This window comes from Entamoeba dispar, genomic scaffold (genome assembly GCF_000209125.1).
Source record: "Entamoeba dispar SAW760 scf_1105229459739 genomic scaffold, whole genome shotgun sequence".
Classification (NCBI taxonomy): Eukaryota; Evosea; order Mastigamoebida; family Endamoebidae; genus Entamoeba; species Entamoeba dispar.
Window position 1 is genome coordinate 19150 of NW_001853843.1, and position 15422 is coordinate 34571.

The following is a 15422-nucleotide window of genomic DNA, read 5'->3' on the forward strand; positions in this document are numbered from 1 at the left end:
ACAATAAATAGTAAATGACAGTGCTATTTCTCAATCTGTAAAAAATTTTATTCAAACAGTATTCTATTTAGAACATATTTGTTACTTTTTTGTAATACCTTTATGTACTCAAAAAAAAATATAATCAATTTGTTAGGATGCTGGTGGAATGTTAATATTATGGAATACTTTTAGTTCATTTTTATTATTCACTTCATTAAGAATCACTTCTTATTTTTATCAATTACTTTTTTTTAAATGAAAAAGTAGTAATTCATTACAAATAAATCTATGGCATATTAATGTGTCTGCCAACTGTCTTTTGTGTTCTTATAATATATAAAAGTTGATATAGTTTTGTTTATCGTTATATGCAACCAGAGTCTGTATTAAAATTATATACTCTTTTTAATGTATTAGGAGTTTGTTTTTATATTATTTTTCAAGACCCATTAATTATAATTCAGGTGTAGATATTAAATAGTTTATTATCTACTTCTACTTTTGATATTCATAGTTCATTATTAATATTATTAAAAATAAAAAGTGTCTGATTCATACTCTTTTTTATTTTAATTGTTTTTATTACTTTATTACATTCTTTTTATATATTATTTTATGTAATGGCATTAAATGTTACAACTAATTCAAAAGGACATGTTTTATTGACACTTCTTGTATCAAATAATATTCTTGAACTTAAATCTTTAGTTGGAAAAGAATATTCCTGAAAAAATGTGTTTTAAATATATGTGCTGATAATACTAGAGTTATTTAAACTTTTTTCTTTTATTGTCCTTTTATCTTTAAGTAATTTTGGGTATTATGAATGGGATATAGAAAGTAGTCATGACTTACTAATATCAATGATTTATTCTTTATTCATTATTTTACTTGCTGAAGTTTTTGTTGATTCATTTAAATATATGTTATTGGTAAATTTAATAAAATTCTTTTGTTTGTTTATGATATAGGTAATTCGTTCTTTTGAAGGATTTAATTTCAACACAGTGTTTTTTTATTTTATTCTTATTAACTTAGAGACCATTCAAAATTCCTTCTCTTAATAGCATAACAACTTCTGATAGAAGACTTGGAGTGCCTGTTGTTTTTCTCAGTGTTTTATTTATTTGTTTTGGATTAAAAACAATGTCATTATCTCACTTAACTTCTCTTTATTCTTTCATTACTTTTAATACACTATTTGTTAAACGCTCTGTTGACTATTGCATTGAGACTTGGCTTTTGTTGAAGTAACTCAACACCCTTATGAATCAGATAGTCTTGTTACGGAAATGAAAGGTATAGTTCTTATGTTATAGAAAAAGGAATTCTGTAGTAATATGATCCATTCTTTGAAAGTAAATCAATTTGAGAAGAGTCTTATTAATCACTTAAAACAAAAAGGAATTGTCAAAAAGATGAATTTAAGTGACAGTATTTGAAGTTAGAAAAGTTAAGCTTTTTCATAAAAGCCAATAATATCACTCATTAGTTCATTCATTATTTCTGGTGGAAAATCATCTAAATGTTTCTGAACTATTTCTTCTAATTTTTGTTCTGTCAAACGTTCTGGATGAACTCCACTTTCAGTAAGTGTCCTAAGGTCCTCTATTTGATAAATACAGAAATTTAATTACGAGTAAATAACAAAATAAAACCTCCTATTTTTCCAATCATGTATTGTCTCCATCCACACTCTGATAACTTGGTATAACTCTTCATAACAATAGCTTCTGAAGCTGGGTTTTGAACAAAATATTCAACTTGATTTGTTTCAAGATTTGTTGTCATCTTATGGTTTATTTTTTAGTTCTCTCTATTTAAATTTTTTAGTTCTATCCAAAAAAGAAATATATTATTGTTATAATAAAAAAAGGTCAATTTATAGAAATATCCATAAATTAATTTTCTTTATATTGGGAAATGACTACTTTAGTTTCTTCTGTATGATCAGTTTCTATCATAAAGTTCCTTTTCAGTGTGCTTGCATTAGATACTATTATCATAATAAATTATAAAGCAAAAAACTAAGTAGTAGAGAAAATTTTTAATTTATGATAGGTTTTTGATTGGTCATTTTTTTATTACATTATCTCTTTTTTTATTTTTAGTTGAAAAGTTAATTAATTAATTCAAAGTTTTATTGATATAAAAAAAGAGCAAAAATTGAATGAATTAAAAAATATAATAATATGTTCATTTCACCTTAAGAATAAATATAATGAAATCATGTTCTGTATTAATGAATAATGAATTTATTACTAAAGAATTAAATAAAAATAGTTTTAACAGAAAGCAAAAGAGTTCATTGTATAATGTATTAGTTTTTACTTTTTGATTAATTATCTTGAAGTTATATTTGGACGTCAATTTCTTCCATTAACACTACTAAAACAACTCAACAAAGAGCCATTTATTTTCAAAAAGAATAATTAAAAAATAGATGTTAAATTGATAAGAATGATAATTGGAAGAAATTGACTATTGAAGACAATTTAATTATCTTTTGACATATAAGAAACAACGGTTTTATTTTGATGGTATTATTATAATAAAGTAATCAAATTGGAATAATTACAAAGTGTATATTATTGTAAATTGAATACACTAAAAAGTAATATAAGAGTAAAGGAAATTATTTATTTATCATTGAATGTTTATGAAATCAAAGTATAGTATTATAGAAATAAATAAAAATAAATGAAATTATAATAAAGAAGTGAAATAAAAGTATTTTAATTCATAATGTTTGATTCGAATTATTATAAAAATATAGCTTTGTAAAATGTATATCATTTATTTAAAAACAAAAAACAAACAACTTATTATCAAATGTAGTATTAAATTAACTCACTATTAAAATTTGATATACAATTCAGATGATATGATAATATAAAAAAATAAAACAATTATTTATCGTTAATTCATTAAAATATTATTTAAATTTATGCAACTAAGATAATCATAATTATTTATTGGTTTTTTAAAAAAAGTTCAAATTATTCTAAAAGTTCATTGTAATATGTATTTTGTAATTTTTGTTTATTTATAATACAACAACTTAGAGGGACATAAGACTTAATACAAAATTGATAGTTAATTATTATATAACTTATAATTCATATGTAGTTGATTTGTATTATTTATCAATACAGTTTAATAAAACAATAATAAATAATATAAAGTTATATTTATCAATAGAAGTAAGAAATACTACTAGATTAATAGTAGAATTTCACAATCAAAATGTTGAAATCTGTGTTTAGTTCCGGAGTAGCGTATCTTTTTATTTTTCTTTATTTTGTTATCGTTAATTTCCAATATTTTTATTTATTATTTTAAAAAAGTTTTCTTGGTAATACGAAAATAACTTAAATTAAAACATACAGTTTGTTATAGTTTTATTGTTTAATATGAAGAGACATTATATTAATAATATTTATCAAAATAAGTATTAATTTTTTTACATTTATGATCATTATATTATTATACCAAGACTTAGTCTTAATCTAACAACATTATTAAGAATAAGGATATCAAATGAAGAAATAGAGTATTCACTAAAATAATACATGGAAAGCACCTATAGTTAATGAAATATAATGTTATTTGAAGCATCTAACTGGGTATAAAGATAAACTACTAGAAATATTCTAATCATTGTTAGATTACCTATAAAATATCCACATGTAGATGGTAGTTTGAAAGACATCATTAATTTACAATTTTGGTGATTCTAAATCACCAGAAAACTATAGGCACATATGTTGTCTTAATGTGATAATGAAAGTATTCACATCATTCATTAAAATTAAAATCAAACAAACTACAAATAAATGATGTTGAATACAAAATAGATAAAAGCAAATAGTGTGTAAAGAAAGGTGATTATCAGCAAAAGAAGGTATCATTAAAATTTATCTAAGAATGCAAGAAATGGAATTTAAAAAGATTCAATAAAATATTCTATAATATAAAGAATATATATGATTGTGTGAATAATCAGTTGATAATATATTTATTAAAATATTTTAATATTAATAATACAATATCAAATTTAATTGAATGTATATGCAATAGATGGTGTATTAAGATGGGACATCCATACAATAATAATTTAGAGTATATTAAATTATAATGTGCGATATTACAAGGAGATTCTCTCATTTGTTATTTATTATCTAATAAAATATCATATCAGATAATTAAATAATATTGATATTAATTCAATCAAAGTAGATCACACTTTAAACATGGTTAATTTAAAAATCATATGTGATTCGAAAAAAGTAATTAAAATAATCACATCAAAATATTAATGATGTAATTAAATGAATATTGATTGAAGTAAATATTAAAAAATATTAAATAATTAGAAAATGAAATATTATAATCAATGATAACATGATTGAAATCATAGTTGTAGATAATTCCAATTCATACAAATATCATTGTATAATCAAATAAGAGAATAATGATAATGTAAAATGTATTAATAAAATAGAAATGATATGATAGATAACATAGATATCATCAATAAATTGAATGAAAGTAAAAGAAATTACATCAATACAATTAATATGGAAGTTATTAATACTTTCAGATCTGCTGCATCTGTGATCCATTGACCAATCAATAAATTAGATAAAATTGATCTATACAATAGAAAGAAGATACAAGATGCAAATATCCATTCCAAAGCATTAGGTAAAGATTATATATTAATAAAGATAAATTAATTGATTGATTAATGTCATTAAGAGATGAATATGAATTAGAATTAATAAGAACAATAATGTATTATGAATTGAAATAATGAATAAGAGAAATAATGAAAATGAATAAGAATTGAATTTGGAAGAGATTTTATAAATCATGTGATAAAAGAATTAATAAAAATGAAATTAATGAAATATATTTATTGTCACAAAATAAGAATGAATCATCTATAATAATAAAATATTTAAATAATAAATTTAATGAAATATATATTAATAAATTGAAATTAAATAATGTAAATATCATTTAATAAAATATTTTGAAAATAAAATGAATAATATGAAATTAACAATTAGAATATAGATGAATATTAATATAAAATGAAATTAATATAAATAATTAAAATTAATACAAGAAAATGGTACATTTGTATAGATTAAGAAAGTATTAATTACATAAAATAATAAATTAAAGTAATATAGTATTTGTAATAATAAAATATCAACAAATGAACACATATTATTAAATTATATTATAAATAAAAATATACAAATTGATAAACATGAATTAATAATTTAATATATCTGGAGATGTGATAAATTAAAATATAAAATAAATATAATGAAGATGAAGAAATGGAGAATAAAACAAAAGAGAATAAAATGAAATTAATATTTAATAAAAATGAAATTGATAAATTCAAAATAAGAAATTAAAATAATAAAATGTTCATTGTATTGAATCAACAAATAATTAATAAAAAGTAAACATATCATAAAGAACTAGACATTTATGATGTGTTGGTAATTGTGACATATATAAGAATAACACTATTACTATTAACATAAAATATTTGATATATTTCGTTATATATAACAAAAATGACAAATTACAAAAATAACTCAAAAACTCAAAAATAAGAGAGAAAAAAAAAGAAAATACAATCGAATAAATAAAAAGAAATAATATTTAAAGGAAGAATGAACTGAAAATAATAATAAATGGCAGCTAATCTCTCATTCCAATTTCAATATTCAAAAACAAGTAGAGGAAAATGTAAGACATGTGTGATGTTATTGAACAAGGAGAAATAAAAGTAGGTAGAGAAACTAAATCAAGATTCCATGATGGAATAGAAGTACAATGGAATCATCTTGAATGTATAGAAAATAAATATAATTTCAAAAGTACTCCATTATCAACAATGAAAGGATGGGAAAAACTTAGATGGGATGATATACTTCATATTAAAACAATTGTAGAAGATGATGTTCCAATTGCAACAGACAAAATAGAAAAAATAAAAAAAAAGAATGAAAGATTTTGGAAGGCAAAAGATAAATTAAGTGAAGTACAAGCAAAATTACTCAGAGAATTATTAACAGAAAATGGAATTATTTATGGAGAAAAAATTGATAATGAGATATTGTATGATGCAGCAGCTGATATGTTAGAATTTGGAGTAATGGAAGAATGTCCACAATGTCATGAAAGAAAGTTAGAGAATCATATTATTAACATTGTTTGTCGTGGTAATATGACTGAATTTGTAAAGTGTGATTACAAAACAAATGATATTGATTCAATTAAAAGATATAAAGCAAATATTAGTGAAAAAGTTTCTGGATTAGATAAGAAAAAAATCTTATCTTGTTGGGTATTTCCAGATGACTATCCTACTGAATCATTTTGTGAATCTAATACTAATGGAAATATAAAAGAAGAAAATTGTCTTGAAAAAGATAATGAAATAGAAAGTGAAGTACCACCAAAAAAAGAATTATATGGAATGTATATTCTTGTTAAAGGAACACCTAAATATCTTGGAAGTAGTATTAGTGAATGGCAAAATTTAATTATTGATTATGGTGGAAATATTGTTAAAAATGTAGCAGATGCAACTGTTTGTTTGAGTACTAATGAAGATATGGAAAGTGGGAAAGCAACAGGAATTAGAGATGCAAAAGAAACATTAACTTGTTTAACATTAGAGTGGATAGATGAATTAACAGATAGAAAAGGAGAATTTATGAAATTAAGAAGTAAAGAAGGAGCAGAAAAATATTTATGTGAAGGATGTGAATGGAAAACAGAAATAGTTAAAAAGAAATATCATGAGAAAGAAGGAATTATAAAAGAAACATTTAAACCAACAGCAGATTCAGAAATTATGAAATATAGTCCAAATAATAGTCTTGGTAATGGAACAGAAATTTATGTTGAAGATGATCCAGTATGTGGATGGACAGCATATAATGTAGTATTAAGTAAAACAGATTTAGATAGTGGAGCTAATTCAGTATATAGAATGCAAATAGTTAAGAAAGGAAAAAAATATCAAATGATGTTTGAATGGGGAAGAATTGGAGGAACATTACATAATACATTTAGAAATGGAAGTCTTAGTAATATTTTATCAGAATGGATAAAAAAATTTAAAGAATGTACAGGAAATGATTGGGAAAATAGACTTCAATTTAAAAAAGTAGGAGGAAAATATTTTATGCAAGCACTTGATACAGGAAAGGATGAAACAGAAAGAAAAAAATTAATGAATGAAGAAACAAGAAAGAAAATGGAAGAAAAGAGACAAGAATTAAAAGAGAAAGCAAAAGAAAATTATTTAGATCCAAGAGTGTCTGATTTAATTAAAATGATATTTGATACTGATATGATGAAAAATACACTTCAAAAAGCAGGATTAAATCTTAGTAATATGCCACTTGGAAAAATTAAAATTGAACAAATGAAAGAAGCAATGAGAGTATTATCTAAATTATCAGATATATTAAGTAAAGATAGTGAAATGACAGAAAAACAAAAAGAAGTTCAAATTAAAGATTTAACAACAAAATATTATACATTTGTTCCACATATTATTAGTGGAAGTACTATTCCAATGATTGATAATGATGAAAAAATAAAGAAAGAATTAAAATTAGTAGAAACTATGTGTGATGTTGGAGAAGCAATGAAATTAATTGAAGAAGATGAAGGAATGGATTTAGATGAAATAACTCAAATTTATTCACATTATAAAAGTTTAAATACTAAAATTACTGCTTTAGATAAAGATTCTGAAAGATATAAATTACTTGAAGAATATTTTACTAATAATCAAGAAACTAATTCATGGAGAAAAACAACTAAATTAGTTGATATTTTTGAAATAGAAAGAGAAGGAGAAAGAGCTAGATATCAACCTCATACAGATGATCTAAATAGACAATTATTATATCATGGAAGTAGATTAACTAATTTTGTTGGTATTTTATCTACTGGTTTAAGAATTGCACCACCAGAAGCACCTTGTAATGGATATAGATATGGTAAAGGTCTTTATTTTGCTAATTGTGCAAGTAAATCAGTAAGTTATTGTACTTATAATAATGAAAATAGAGGTTGTATTTTATTCTGTGAAGTTGCACTTGGTAAACAATGGGAAACTCCTAAAGATAAATACATGGAAAAACCTCAACCAGGAACAGATTCTACTTATGCTCTTGGTATGGTTGAACCTGATCCAAAAGATACTATTACTTTAGAAGATGGTGTTAAAGTTGCTAAAGGTAAAATTATTTCTACTGGATTACAGACATGGAATAGTCATTCTGAATTGGTTGTGTATGATGTTGCACGAGTAAATATACGATATTTAGCAATTTTCCAATTATAATAAAAAAATTAATTAAATTGAATCATTCGTATAATTTATTTTTATACTAAATCCAATATTATTATTTATTTCTTATTCTTCTTTTATGTATATTCAATTTTATTAAAATTTATGTAATTCTCTATGTCATTAATATATTTTATTGAAAATTATTATTCTTATTTCAATTTCTTTTTTTTATTTAACGATGTGCTAAATCAATTAATCATTATTATATTTTGTAACTATCAAAAAATTCAATCTTAATCTAGTCAATATTAATCTATTTATTTTAATTCATGAAATATAACCTAACAAAGAAAATTATTATTAGTCATATAGTATTGTATTTATATTCTGTATTAAAACAAGATATTACTATATTATAAATTATACAAATTTCTTTTTTCTTTTACTTGATAATTTAAAGTTATTTTTAAAGATAGATAATAAAAATATTTTTAATTAACACTATTTACTCTAAAAAACTTGAGAGATAAATATTAACTTAATTATGTAATATCTTCTTATCCTGAACTTAATATTTTTAACAAATTAATAAAGCATCATATTAACTATATTTAAATAGAAGAAATATTTGAATAGATCTTTTATTAATGGAATCTAATTCTTATTTGAATTTGTAAAAATAAAAAAAGATTGAATTAACATTCAAAAGAATAATAACAAACTTTTTTCATACTTAAATACTTTTTTGATGACTATCATATTTTTTTTTTCAACACTTAATATTCAAAGTATTACTTAGTTGAGTGTTAGTTTAACAAAGAAACAATAAAAAAATAGAACAAATAATTAAGTAAAAAATAATGAACATTTTAACGAATGATTGATGGTTCAAATCTATTCAAAAGAACATAATTGCAATTTGTAATTACCAAACAAATCATAAACTTGATTCTGACGTTCTAAAATATCTCTAACTAATTCACTTCGTTTAGTATCACAATTTCTTAAGTATTTACTATACAACTTACTAAAAACTTTAACAGAATAACTTAATTGTCTTTGAAGATCATCATAACAACTATAAAGTTCTTGACTAATATTTTGTTTTGAATTTTTATGAGTTAAAATATAAAATGATGGATTAGGTGTTTCTTCTTTCTTTTCTGTAGTTTCATTATCTTTCAATCTATAATACCCTCTATCATGACAAAAGTCTTTTCCACATTCAATTAATGGACAATGATTAAGTGCATCAAGAATAGCTTTTTTCCATTGAGTTGATTGAACTATATTTATTAACCCCTTTCTTTTCATTTCAAATTCTTTTCTCTTGTTACCACCTTTTGTATTTAAAATGATAACTATCAACAAGAGATTCATATAAAAACATTATGTTATTGAAATTAACAAACATATCTTTAACTTCACTAACATATCCCAATGACTTTGAATAAATTCATTAATGTCTGTCTTTATTGAATAACACTCCATTTCAGGATGAAGCATTTTAAGTGAACGTAATATCAACACACACAACTTAGTTGTTTTAATTTTTGGATTACTTATTTCAAACATTTTACTCTTTTGGCACAAATAACAATAACACGGTTGTTGTGTTATCTTCTTTTGCATTAGAAATAAATTCAAAGTTATCTTAAACTTCCCAATTCTGTATTTCATCTTTCGTTCCTTTTTTTTTATTTAATATCTTTTATTCTTTTTTAATTTTGTTTCAATTTAATTCTGTTATTAATAACATATTTATTTGTTTATTATTCTAAAACTATATTTAAATCATTTTTAAACTATTCATAAATCTATCAAATAACATCGTTATGAATATTCAATTTTCTCATTTTATTTATTTTTACATTTTATTTTTATCATCCTCTTTTTTTTCTTTTTCTATTGTCTTTGTAGAATATTCAATTTCTAACATCTTTCAATTTCTTATGAATTAATACTTCAATTTTATTTTTGTTTTTAAATAACTTTTATCTTTCTCTTTTGTGGAAAAGAAAAAAATAAAATTGAACGAACTAACCATTTAATATCATATTTAAAGAGAAGAAAAAACAAATTTGTTGAAGTTGATTAGGAAACTAGGGGGTTTCTAAATTTCGATACTTTACTTTTTTACAACAAAAAAAGAGATAGTTGGTAGGTAAAGTTTTAGGAATAAGAATAAAGTAATTAAAAGAAACAAATAAAACAAAAGAATGAGTTATTGTTTTTCCTCATCCTCAAGAGGGACTGGTTCTTGACCTTTCACAACGTCTTCAATCTTTAAATCGTCAGAATGTTCATCTGACAAGCTTTTAAATTTGGAGCAATAAGTTAAAAGAGCGAAGAAAATACCAATTAAAGAACCTGCAATAATATCACTAAAATTATGGTGGTAATCACGGGTTCTACTTATTGCAACAGTCCCAGCAATAATAAATGGCAAAAGAACAATTAACATTTTCCATGAATCATGACTAGTACTAAAGGCATGGAGTTGACCAGCAAAAAGAAGCGCCAAGAAAGTCATTCCATTAAAAATGGCTGATGAATGTCCAGAAGGGAAACTCATATAAGCGTCATTGATTTCATTTGGTTTAGCATCAATCCTTGCATAAAAATGAGGACGAGGACGACCAGCAAAAATTTTGCCCATGTTTGTTACACCAAGACACATTGAAGCAGAAAGACCTAATGAAAGTAGTGAAAATAAAAGAAATAACGATGACTTTTTCTTTATTGTCATTAAAAGAATAACCAAAACAGGTGGAACATATCCAATAATAATGCATGCCCATGTTGGTACTGAAGAACTAACTAGTGGATATAAAACATTCACATTTTCTCGTTCTTGTGGAATATCCATATGGTGTGGAGTAACCAGAACACAAACAATAGATATTATGACAAAAACAATAATAACCATAATATCATAAACTAGATTCAACAAAATAGTTTTATGAAGTAATGGGAGGTATAATTGTTGAAGTATATTCATTTTAAAAGCTACCACAAAATTACAATTATAAGATTTTGGATATTTTCAAGATTTAGAGATTGTAAATAAAATAAAAAACTAACTGGCTGTCGAAAATAATCAAAGAAATCAATCTTGTAATCAATCTACTATTGATAATACACCAAGATGAATTAATGAATCAACTGTTGAACTTCTTAACACACATTGAACTTCACTATTATCTAATTTTAATAACCCATTTGTTGTATAAATGCTTGGATTTTGTGGCAAATCATCCATCCCTTTAGTAGTATTTGCTCGAACATTAATATAATTATTAATAGGTGGATAAAGAGTATCACTCACAACATCAACTCCACTGTTAACACCATATTCTCCAATAATTTTACAGTATTGTTTAAAGTATTGAATTTCGTCATTAGTCATTGATGCACGTATATTTACTGGAAGTGCTGTTCCAATTTCCCATCGAATATTTTCAACCCGTTTTAATCGTTCACTCCTACCAATAAGTGGTGTTGTTCAAACCAAAGAATAATAAATTAACAAACAAATAAATTTCATACAAATCTTTTAGTCGTTGACGAAGTGCATTAGCGTACACCATTCGTGGATTCAATACTTGTGATTCTTTAAATCCAATTAATTCTTCTTTTATTTGTTCAATTAATTCTTTGTTTGGTGGTGGTAAAGTATTTCCACTACGATCTAATTCTTTAATAGCTTCAACAAGTTTTTCATGAATGATTGATGCCATTAATTCCCTATTTTGTAGTAATTCTTAGATCTTCTTCATCCATCTTTTTCATTTACAGAAAAGATCTTGTGATCTCATAAATTCTTGTTTTAAAATGAGTGAGCCACAAACAGAAAAAATTGGGTGTATTCCTGAAGCCACTATCGCTGGTATTCCTGTTGATAAAAGTCCTATAGATGATTCAAATAATGTCGAACTTCCACCACCAGGAACATCAGTTGTTGCTTTCATTTCAAAGTTATACGAATTAGTCAACAACCCTGAAACTCAGAACTTTGTTTGTTTACTTTTTTGTTAGAAATAGTACTACACGTAATTACTGATGAGTTTGATTTGTTACACCAATTTTACGTTAAAATGAGTCGTCAAATTTTTATGAAAAGACAAATAAATTTCAATTTCTTTAAAAAAAAAATTAAATAACTTATTAATAGATTTGTTGGAGTAATGAATTTAATAAAAAAGCAATTATGATTCCTGATCCTGTTGAATTCTCAAAACAGATATTACCTAAATTTTTCAAACATTCTAATATTTGTTCATTTGTTAGACAACTTAATATATATGGATTTAGAAAGGTTTGTTTCTCTATATTTTAATTATTATTAATATTTTGTGGACCATTTTTGGTCTATTGATTTTTATTTAACTTAAAACATTCTCTTAGTGTTTAACCAAAAAGTTTTTCTTTCATTATTATTATTTATTTCATAATTAATTTATAGTTAGAAACTCAAACTGGATTCTGTTTTCGGCATGAAAGTTTTATTGCTGGTCATCCTGAATTACTTCCTAATATCCAACGGAAAAAACCAACTCCTCATAGAAAAAAACAAACTGGTGATGATACTACTTCGTTGTACCAATACTTACTCACACAACTTATGCAATTACAAAAACAAAATGTAGAAACACAAACTCAAATAAATACACTAAAGGAAATGCTTTATCAATTAAAAATGAGAGAAGATACTTTAGAAATGAAATTATATCGTCTTTCTGAAACAGTTATGCCAAGCTTAAATTATGGATCAATGGCGTTCAATCCTAATCTTCTTCCTCAGATGATGAACCAACAAAATACTTCTTCTACTACAGTTTCAAATGGAAATGATGCAGCAATGTCAAACTTTGGTTCGTTGATTAATTTTTCCACTCAAAACACAGTGCAACAACCATCAAACCAACAAACAGTACATTCTCAAACATCACCTCAAAACAATAATCTTCAAACACCAACTCAAACTCAACAATTAGCTGCAGCTTTATCTCAATGGAACCAACAAAAAAATTCCGAAGAACAACCACAACCTTCATCAAATCAACAAGGCGATTCGAATGGGTTTGTCCAATGGGACTTTCAATCTCAAATTCCATGGAAATTTTAAGGGTGTATTTCTTTATTTATTGACTTTAAAAGTGGTTATTATTTTATTTTTGTTTTTTATCTCACAAGTAATTTAGTAAATAATTTTATAAATTAAAAGTTAATATCTTTTTTTGATTGGTCTTTTTTCTATAATTAAATTTGTTTCTTATTTTTTTAAATTAAATAGTTAAAAAAAAATTGAATTTTAATTAGTTTTATTTTTATATTATGTCAGTTTGAGATAGCAATCGCTATAATTATTTGTTTAAGTATTAGAATATTAGTAGAATGATCAATGAAGCTAATACTATCAATTTATTGTTTTGCTTATAATTTTCATTTCATAATGTAATTTAGATTTATCACATCATCAATAAATGATAGTCATTAATATGAAGAATGAATTAGTATTAAATAACCCGATTCTCTACTTCCCTTGATAAATCAGAAATATTTGTTTTAAATATGTTATGACAAGTTACTTCAACATAAAACAGAATAAAAGTGAATAAAATTTAGAAATAAAATAAATATATATAAATTGAATAAAAATAATTGAATAATATTATACTAAAATCAAATCATCACTTTAAATCAGCAATCAGATGAAATGGTTGAATGAGAATATCTTATAATAATAATATCAGGAAAAGATAAGACGTTAATTCAATAAAAAGTATTATGAATAAAATCATATAAATTTTTAAAGGAAACAAACAAAAACATTAATATTAATTATAATATTTACTAGTTAACATAAGTATAAAAGTAGTATTAGAATCGAAACACAAACACAAATCTACCAAAAAAAGAATAATAATGAATTATGAATCAATAAGAGATAGTTTTAAATAAAACTAGTTAATGTATTATGGATAGAAGTGTCTTAGATTATTTAATACTCTGTAGAGATTAGTCTTATCATATTGTTATTACTATTTCAATTGTGTATGTTTGGTGGTGATAGAAATATTATTCTAGAATATATGTTATGTTTTTAATTATAATATTTCTTCCTTCTTTGGTATTGTTATTTTATTTTTTAATTTTTGTATGAATCCAATTTCTGTATTCACTATCTCATTATTTGGATTTATTAGTTTGTTTTGTATACTTTATTTTATTCTTATTTCTTTATATATTTTTATTTTCTTTAAATAACCTCTATTATATTTATCATTTTATTTCAAATTTCACTTCATTTATTATTCTATTTCTTTGTTTATTATTTCTAATTTATTTCTATTCCTTCTTCTTATCCTTTATTTCTGTATTTTTTTCATGTAATTTTATTTATTTTCATAATCAATGTTTTGGTTTATTAACATTGTTGTGTATTTATTATTAATATCTGTTTCTATATTTTATTATTAAATTTCTTTATCATTTGTTAAATTGTTATTATTTTGTATTGTTATTCATATTGTGATTATTGATCTTTTTTATTGTTCTTATTATTATTTCATCTTAGTTATTTAGTGATTGTTTTGATTTATATCTTCCTTTCTTCTTCCCACAATTATTTCATTGATTTCAGTTATATAATCACAATCTCTTATTTCTTTATCATTAATACTTTCTCTTTCTTTTATTTTAATTTTATTATTATTTATCATCATTTCGTTAGTTGGTTGTAATTGGATTATTCTTTTTATTATATTTCTATGTTATTTTCATTTCTATCATTATTATGTGATATTATCATTAATATGATGAGATGTTTTGTTATTTCTTATTCCTTATTATCTTCTATTTTCTTTATTATTATTATTATTTTTATTATTATATTTATCTTTAACTTCTCTCTTATTTATTCTCATTCCTCTTTTCTTATTCTCTTATTTTTATTCATTTCTCATTTATTATCTTATTTACTTATTTCTACTATGTTATTATTGTTTATTTTATATTTTATTTGATAACAATTCATTTTATTATTATTTCTTATCATTTTATTATTTCTTGTTCTTAAATCATTCTATTATTT

The 15422-nt window shown here is 23.1% G+C and overlaps 6 protein-coding genes across 6 annotated transcripts, besides 37 other annotated features; 3 read left to right on the forward strand and 3 right to left on the reverse strand.

The window, feature by feature from the left end:
- Positions 1-499: 499 nt before the first annotated feature.
- Positions 500-525: a sequence feature (AT_rich).
- Positions 526-537: 12 nt separating this feature from the next.
- Positions 538-599: a microsatellite.
- A 246-nt stretch (positions 600-845) lies between these two features.
- EDI_129870 (uncharacterized protein) lies at positions 846-1236 on the forward strand (the record flags this gene model as incomplete). Its single annotated transcript, XM_001736349.1, has 2 exons — positions 846-914; positions 1021-1236. 2 exons carry the CDS (start codon positions 846-848, stop codon positions 1234-1236), a joined length of 285 nt encoding a protein of 94 aa, XP_001736401.1.
- Positions 1237-1435: 199 nt separating this feature from the next.
- On the reverse strand, positions 1436-1773 carry EDI_129880 (uncharacterized protein; the record flags this gene model as incomplete). The annotated part of the gene is made up of 2 exons (XM_001736350.1): positions 1436-1590; positions 1641-1773. 2 exons carry the CDS (start codon positions 1771-1773, stop codon positions 1436-1438), a joined length of 288 nt encoding a protein of 95 aa, XP_001736402.1.
- A 382-nt stretch (positions 1774-2155) lies between these two features.
- Positions 2156-2176: a sequence feature (AT_rich).
- A 482-nt stretch (positions 2177-2658) lies between these two features.
- Positions 2659-2698: a sequence feature (AT_rich).
- Positions 2699-2869: 171 nt separating this feature from the next.
- Positions 2870-2931: a sequence feature (AT_rich).
- Positions 2932-3137: 206 nt separating this feature from the next.
- Positions 3138-3177: a sequence feature (AT_rich).
- Positions 3178-3265: 88 nt separating this feature from the next.
- Positions 3266-3322: a microsatellite.
- Positions 3323-3405: 83 nt separating this feature from the next.
- Positions 3406-3473: a sequence feature (AT_rich).
- Positions 3474-3991: 518 nt separating this feature from the next.
- Positions 3992-4045: a sequence feature (AT_rich).
- A 107-nt stretch (positions 4046-4152) lies between these two features.
- Positions 4153-4209: a sequence feature (AT_rich).
- A 121-nt stretch (positions 4210-4330) lies between these two features.
- Positions 4331-4376: a sequence feature (AT_rich).
- Positions 4377-4695: 319 nt separating this feature from the next.
- Positions 4696-4723: a sequence feature (AT_rich).
- Positions 4724-4869: 146 nt separating this feature from the next.
- Positions 4870-4905: a sequence feature (AT_rich).
- A 40-nt stretch (positions 4906-4945) lies between these two features.
- Positions 4946-5110: a microsatellite.
- A 36-nt stretch (positions 5111-5146) lies between these two features.
- Positions 5147-5203: a sequence feature (AT_rich).
- A 33-nt stretch (positions 5204-5236) lies between these two features.
- Positions 5237-5426: a microsatellite.
- Positions 5297-5428: a microsatellite.
- Positions 5429-5575: 147 nt separating this feature from the next.
- Positions 5576-5703: a microsatellite.
- Positions 5704-5764: 61 nt separating this feature from the next.
- Positions 5765-8377, forward strand: EDI_129890 (poly [ADP-ribose] polymerase, putative; the record flags this gene model as incomplete). Its single annotated transcript, XM_001736351.1, has 1 exon — positions 5765-8377. The coding sequence occupies one exon, from the start codon at positions 5765-5767 to the stop codon at positions 8375-8377; it is 2613 nt and encodes an 870-aa protein (XP_001736403.1).
- Positions 7232-7320: a microsatellite.
- Positions 8370-8396: a sequence feature (AT_rich).
- Positions 8397-8433: 37 nt separating this feature from the next.
- Positions 8434-8560: a microsatellite.
- Positions 8561-8735: 175 nt separating this feature from the next.
- Positions 8736-8825: a sequence feature (AT_rich).
- A 395-nt stretch (positions 8826-9220) lies between these two features.
- Positions 9221-10006, reverse strand: EDI_129900 (uncharacterized protein; the record flags this gene model as incomplete). Its single annotated transcript, XM_001736352.1, has 2 exons — positions 9221-9612; positions 9739-10006. The coding sequence occupies 2 exons, from the start codon at positions 10004-10006 to the stop codon at positions 9221-9223; spliced, it is 660 nt and encodes a 219-aa protein (XP_001736404.1).
- Positions 10007-10016: 10 nt separating this feature from the next.
- Positions 10017-10131: a sequence feature (AT_rich).
- Positions 10132-10173: 42 nt separating this feature from the next.
- Positions 10174-10242: a microsatellite.
- Positions 10243-10550: 308 nt separating this feature from the next.
- EDI_129910 (phosphatidic acid phosphatase type 2 domain-containing protein 1B, putative) lies at positions 10551-12066 on the reverse strand (the record flags this gene model as incomplete). The annotated part of the gene is made up of 3 exons (XM_001736353.1): positions 10551-11266; positions 11513-11811; positions 11861-12066. 3 exons carry the CDS (start codon positions 12064-12066, stop codon positions 10551-10553), a joined length of 1221 nt encoding a protein of 406 aa, XP_001736405.1.
- A 94-nt stretch (positions 12067-12160) lies between these two features.
- Positions 12161-13454, forward strand: EDI_129920 (heat stress transcription factor C-1, putative; the record flags this gene model as incomplete). Its single annotated transcript, XM_001736354.1, has 3 exons — positions 12161-12343; positions 12501-12644; positions 12792-13454. The coding sequence occupies 3 exons, from the start codon at positions 12161-12163 to the stop codon at positions 13452-13454; spliced, it is 990 nt and encodes a 329-aa protein (XP_001736406.1).
- Positions 12452-12499: a sequence feature (AT_rich).
- Positions 12656-12681: a sequence feature (AT_rich).
- Positions 12759-12790: a sequence feature (AT_rich).
- Positions 13455-13522: 68 nt separating the features above from the next.
- Positions 13523-13665: a sequence feature (AT_rich).
- A 255-nt stretch (positions 13666-13920) lies between these two features.
- Positions 13921-14017: a microsatellite.
- Positions 14018-14159: 142 nt separating this feature from the next.
- Positions 14160-14182: a sequence feature (AT_rich).
- A 106-nt stretch (positions 14183-14288) lies between these two features.
- Positions 14289-14609: a repeat region.
- Positions 14610-14611: 2 nt separating this feature from the next.
- Positions 14612-14735: a microsatellite.
- An 18-nt stretch (positions 14736-14753) lies between these two features.
- Positions 14754-14897: a microsatellite.
- Positions 14773-14943: a microsatellite.
- A 78-nt stretch (positions 14944-15021) lies between these two features.
- Positions 15022-15048: a sequence feature (AT_rich).
- A 27-nt stretch (positions 15049-15075) lies between these two features.
- Positions 15076-15211: a repeat region.
- Positions 15212-15395: a microsatellite.
- Positions 15396-15422: the final 27 nt, after the last annotated feature.